At 43.0% G+C, this 5,675-nt stretch overlaps 1 protein-coding gene across 1 annotated transcript in view; it reads left to right on the forward strand.

Annotated features, from left to right (window-relative positions):
- The first annotated feature begins 2,103 nt into the window (after positions 1 to 2,103).
- Positions 2,104 to 5,675, forward strand: part of UTP14A (UTP14A small subunit processome component) — a 23,873-nt gene continuing 20,301 nt past the window's right edge. The window contains exons 1-4 of the mRNA XM_006779664.2: positions 2,104 to 2,216; positions 3,085 to 3,160; positions 3,840 to 3,910; positions 4,612 to 4,676. Coding sequence (XP_006779727.2) covers positions 2,191 to 2,216; positions 3,085 to 3,160; positions 3,840 to 3,910; positions 4,612 to 4,676 — 238 coding nt within the window. The 5' untranslated portion in view covers positions 2,104 to 2,190. The remainder of the gene's footprint in view (positions 2,217 to 3,084; positions 3,161 to 3,839; positions 3,911 to 4,611; positions 4,677 to 5,675) is intronic.

The following is a 5,675-nucleotide window of genomic DNA, read 5'->3' on the forward strand; positions in this document are numbered from 1 at the left end:
TCAAAGAGGCATGAAACATAGTAAATGGTCAAAAACTTTTCCTGAATATGAATAAGAAAAGAAACCAGTAGTATCAAATACCACACAAAGTTCTGGGAAGGCAAAGACTGAGAATATCCATTTTATTTAACAACCTCAGGTGTTACTGATCTTGTCCAGAGAAGTTTCAGTGGAATGGTGGAGGGAAAGCCAAATGGGAGGGTTTTAAAAGAATCAATGCCAAGAATGTTTCAAACATTACTTTGCTACTTTTCTCTCATTTAAAAACTTTTCTTTTTGGGTGTTTTAGATTATTAGAACTCTGGCTTTAAAAATTCTGTCTGTGGTAATTCATTGCAGTATTTTGAGTAGAGGAATAATATCATCTGACATTTTAACAGGATTCTGCTGGGTGCTTGCTGCATTGAGGATAGACTGTGGGATATGAGAGGCATGGGCAGAAGTTGGCAGATCCACTTGTGAGGCTATTGCAATAATTCAGGCAATGGGTGATAGTATATGGGACCAAGATGGTGGTAGTGGGAATAATGAGAACTGTTAAAACTCTGGATGTATTTTTTTAAAATATATTTTATTGATTTTTTACAGAGAGGAAGGGAGAGGGATAGAGAGTTAGAAACATCGATGGGAGAGAAACATTGATCAGCTGCCTACTGCACACCTCCCTCCGGGGATGTGCCCGCAACCAAGGTACATGCCCCCGACCGGAATTGAACCCGGGACCTTTCAGTCCGCAGGCCGATGCTTTATCCACTGAGTCAAACCAGTTAGGGCAAAACTCTGGATGTATTTTGAAGGTACTGACAAAATTTAAGGGTGTCAGTGAAGAAGAGGAATCAAATAGGTATGAGAATGACAGGAAGAGGAGTTGATTTTAGAGTATATTTTAAAATAATAGCACAAACACATACACACTGACAACCATATGGTGATAGCCAGAGGCAAAAGGGAGTGAGGGGAGGTGGAAGAGGGCAGATGGGGGATAAATGGGGATGGAAAGAAACCCCGCTTCGGGTGATGGGCACATGAGGCAGTATGCAGACAATGTCCTATTGAGTTGTACAGCTGAAACATGCATGGTCCTGCCAACCAATGTCACCCCAATAAATCCAACAACAAAAAATAAAATGAATAAAAACAATAGCACAGTTGATAACGATGTTGCAAAAGTTGTGAAACATAGTAAGTGAAAGGAGTCAGTGACTCCAATGTTTTTAGTCTGAACAAGTGTAAGGGTAAAGCCATATTATTGCATGTACTTGTCTATGTTTGAAATGTTTTCTAGCCCTAGCCGGTTTGGTTCAGTGGATAGAGTGTTGGCCTGCAGACCAAAGGGTCCCGGGCTCGATCTGGTCAAGGGCATGTACCCTGGTTGTAGGCTACTCTCTGCAGGGCCATGGTCAGGGCTCCTGCAGGAGGCAACCAATGGATGTGTTTTTCTCACATCAATGTTTCTCGCTGTCTTTCCCTCTCTCTCCCCCTCTCCCTAAAAATCAACGGAAAAAATATCCCTGGGTGAGGATCAAATAAATAAATAAGCCAGATATTTTAAAAAGTAATAGAGTCTTATAGGAGATGAGGGAGTTGCAACCACCGATCCTGGATGAAACTGTTACATAGGGAAGGAGGAACCTAGAGAGCTGCGATGACAAGAAGGCACAGGAGGAGAGGGGATTTTTCCTGAAGAGAAAATTTGCTTTGTTCACTGATAAATCACAGGGGCATAGCACGCTGCTGGCTACCACGCAGGTGCTCAGAAAAAGCCTGCAGCTGGCCCGAGGCGGCTAGCAGAACGCTGTCCAACACGGACGGGAGCTGGAGCCTGGATCCAGCAGGGACAGCGAATTCTCGGCCCATCCCTGGCCAGGCAGCACCCGCGCCCTAAGGATCTCCCACTTTGGGCCGCTCGGAAACCAGGGGCAGGAAGGAGGGGCACCCATGCTGGGGACACAAGAGGGTTGGGTGGGTCCAGCAAAGCTCCGCCCACTGGCAGGCTTTACCGTTCAGGCTCCGGTGTCCCAGCAGGCCCCTCCCGAAGCAGCTCCGGTTCCTTGCAAGCCCCGGGCGGGCCGGAAATGACGCGACTCGTCACACGTGATTGGAGGAAGCAGAAATTGCTTTTCGGCCGGTACGGAAATTGCCTTCCTTTTAGCTTCCGCTCCTGGTCCATGTGAGGGGCAGACGGCTGAGATGAGCGGGGTTCGGACTGCGAAGAGGTGAGGGGTAAAGAAGGATCGGGAGGCTGGGTTTCAATAGGGGTCGGATTTTGAGACGTGGATGCCGTTTAACAGATTACACTTGTTTCCCTCTCAAAAAATCACTATTCGTTACTGTTTCCGCGATCCATCTTTTAAAACCCTTTTAATTTAACTTAATTCTCTCCCTAGCTGTATTCTTATCCTTGTGGTCCTGATGCGGTCTCTCCCTCTCCAGCTAAGTTAATATGTTGCATTGCTCTCATCACGTGACTCTTTTCTTCCGCTTCTTTCGCGAGTTTCAGTCCTCTGTGCAGGCAGTGCCACTGCTGTAAACTCTCTTTTCTTGTAAACCTTTGCTGATGGGAGCCATCTGCGACGTTTTCTCCTGTGATGTTTCATCCCACCCAATAGGGAACTAAATATAATCCGTTCAGCACAGCTTGCCTTGCGAAGACTGATGCAGGTTCCATAACTCATTTCTGGGTACCAGCAGTATTCCTTAGTTAAGCATCTGCTTTGTTGAGAAGGCCCCAGGAAAAATTGATTACTCATCTGCTTTCATCCAGTTCTGTTTCCTCATTCCCGGGAACAAGTGATCAAGATGTCACTTCTGAGTAAGCTGCACCTATAAAGATTTCTTCCATATGGAGGATGCTTAGAAATATTAAATGGTGAAACTGCCTTGCCTCGGGTGAGCAACAGCATCTTCTGCCACCTTCCCTAGGGTCTGATATTTTTACAGCCTCCCAAAGGTCAGTGGGAAATGCAGTGCCAATCACTGGAGGGTGTTATATCTTCTTCATGCAGTTCTGTGTGGGTATCACCAACCACTGTTCACCTCTTGTTATTTCAACTGATAATATTTATCTTTTATCTCCTTTAACAGCCTTCTGGCTCTAAGGGAACAGGAAGAACTAGAAGATTTGCCAAATGACTACCCCTTGAGCACCAGTGAAGATGAGGTGGGCAACAATCGCTAAACTGTCTTCTCCAGTTCCCTTCCACCTCAAAGTTAGGCAGCACATTCCTGGAAAGGAAATAGGTGGCAAAATTGTTTACATTTGTGCAGGTCTTGCAAATAAATTACAACCACTTGTTTAGTGTTTCATGTAGAAGATACTATATTAAGTGCTGTGGGAATTTGAAGACTGTATAAGATACAGTCACTGTCTTCAAGTTGATTAAGTATAGTTGAGTATATAAGAACAAAACATATGGTCCTCATTATAGGATTTTCCTATTTCCCAGATTTGGATTTCTGTAGAGAGTTATTTAAGTGTCTGACTGTAATATACATAATTAAGCTGGATCTCCAACAGATGCTATAGGAATGCCAGCTCTTTATTCTCTTGACAAAGCTACTTAGATTGGTTTTTTAATTTGAGAGTTTCTGAGTCAAATCACATTATGTTGCATACAGAAACATTCTCATAGCATTTTTCTTCCCCAAACAAGTTAAGACAGAAGTATAACATTACCAAGGCTCTATAATGAGGGAGTTTGGTTTTTGAAGCAGTTCTTTCAAACCTCATCTGATTCCCCACTGACCAAAAGATGGAGAGATTTTACATGGGCTTCAATTTCCACACTGCCTTTTCCCTCCCTTCATCATTCTTATGGTTTTTCCTTTTCTGTATCTAGGGGGACGGTGGTGGAGAGCGAAAGCATCAAAAGCTTCTGGAAGCAATCAGTTCCCTTGATGGAAAGAATAGGTAACATTCCCGCCATTTGGACAGGTTGTAACCTGATTCCATGAGATTTATCTGCAACTAATATTCATTGAGTACCTACGACAGTGAAGACACAATGCCAACATCATTAAGAGCACATACTTTGGAGACAGACTGCATAGGCAAATTTTGTGATCTCTCTGCACCTCAATTTCTTCAATTAGAAAATAAGATTAATAATAGTACCTACCTTATAGGGTTGTGACATTTAAATGAGTTAATAAATGTAAAGGTCTTAAACTAATGCCCACCATTTAGTAAACATTATGTAATTGTTAGCCATTATTGTGTTAGACCTCTGTGCATATGAATTCTTACTGAATACACATATTTTTGAAGCATTGAGTAGACATTACTTATCCCCTTTAGAGAAGTTAATTGACTTGCCCCACAATCACTGCTCATAAGTAACATCCAGTATTAAAATACAGGTATGTTTTTTGTTTTTAAATCCAGGTATGTTTGAATCCAAGTCCAATACCTTTTCCACTATGCCTACCTATTGCCTTGTGTTTTTGAGGGTCTGAGTCTACATTAAGAGATGGTTAGACTACCAAGTCCAGGTTAGGAACAGATTTCCTGGTTGCTTTGTGACAAAACTCTGGGAGAGAAATACAAAGAAGTATTTGTCCCCCAGCAATATGTGTCCGTTCTTTCTATATTTTGTTTTGCCTAAATTTCAGGCGGAAATTGGCTGAGAGATCTGAGGCTAGTCTGAAGGTGTCAGAATTCACGGTCAGTTCTGAAGGTAAGTTAACAAAAGAAGCTATCTGTGCATGGAGCTTGTGGAGTTCCAAAAGTATAATGTCACTTCACCACCCAGGAACTCTTTTTGATGTGATTAATGGGTCATACTTTAAATATCTACCTGTAATGGGTGAAGAAGATGGTCAGATGCCCTTGAGTTTCTTCCATTTCTAGAAGAAAGCATAGAAAGGCCATGGTCAAGGTCTTCCAGTGAGCTTGATGAGCTACTTTATGGAGAGAGGGACATGAATGAAGATAGCTACCTCTCATTAGCTTAATCATGTCCATGTTTTCATTTTCATTGATTTTTTTTTTTTTTTTTTTTACAGAGAGGAAGGGAGAGGGATAGAGAGCTAGAAACATTGATGAGAGAAAAACATCGATCAGCTGCCTCCTGCACACTCCCTACTGGGGATGTGCCCGCAACCATGGTACATGCCCTTGACTGGAATCAAACCTGGGACCCTTCAGTCCACAGGCCGATGCTCCATCCACTGAGCCAAACCAGTTAAGGCCATGTTTTCATTTTTATTTCAGTTCTCACAGTGCTTTGAGTTTTGACCAGCAGATAATTTCTCCACTAGAGCTCCAATAAGTCAAGTTACTTACTTGAGGGCCTTCACCTAGTACAGTGATGGCAAACCTATGACACGTATGTCAGAGGTGACACGTGAACTCATTTTTTTTGGTTGATTTTTCTTTGTTAAATGGCATTTAAATATCTACACTAATAAAAGAGAAAAATGGTAATTGGCGTACAACGCTACCCTTTTCATTGGCTAATCAGGCCTATATGCAAATTAACTGCCAACTCAGATGGCAGTTAACTGACAACAAAGATGGCGGTTAATTTGCATATGTAGGGGCAATGATGGGAGGCGAAAGGGGAAGGACGGAAGAATGATGATTGGAAACCCAGGCAGCAGGCAAGAGCCAGGGGGCAGAATCAGAAAACCGGGGAGCCTTTGCCCACCCCCAGCCGGTGATCGCAATCTGAAAG

This window comes from Myotis davidii, unplaced genomic scaffold (assembly GCF_000327345.1).
Source record: "Myotis davidii unplaced genomic scaffold, ASM32734v1 scaffold900, whole genome shotgun sequence".
NCBI classification, from domain to species: domain Eukaryota; kingdom Metazoa; phylum Chordata; class Mammalia; order Chiroptera; family Vespertilionidae; genus Myotis; species Myotis davidii.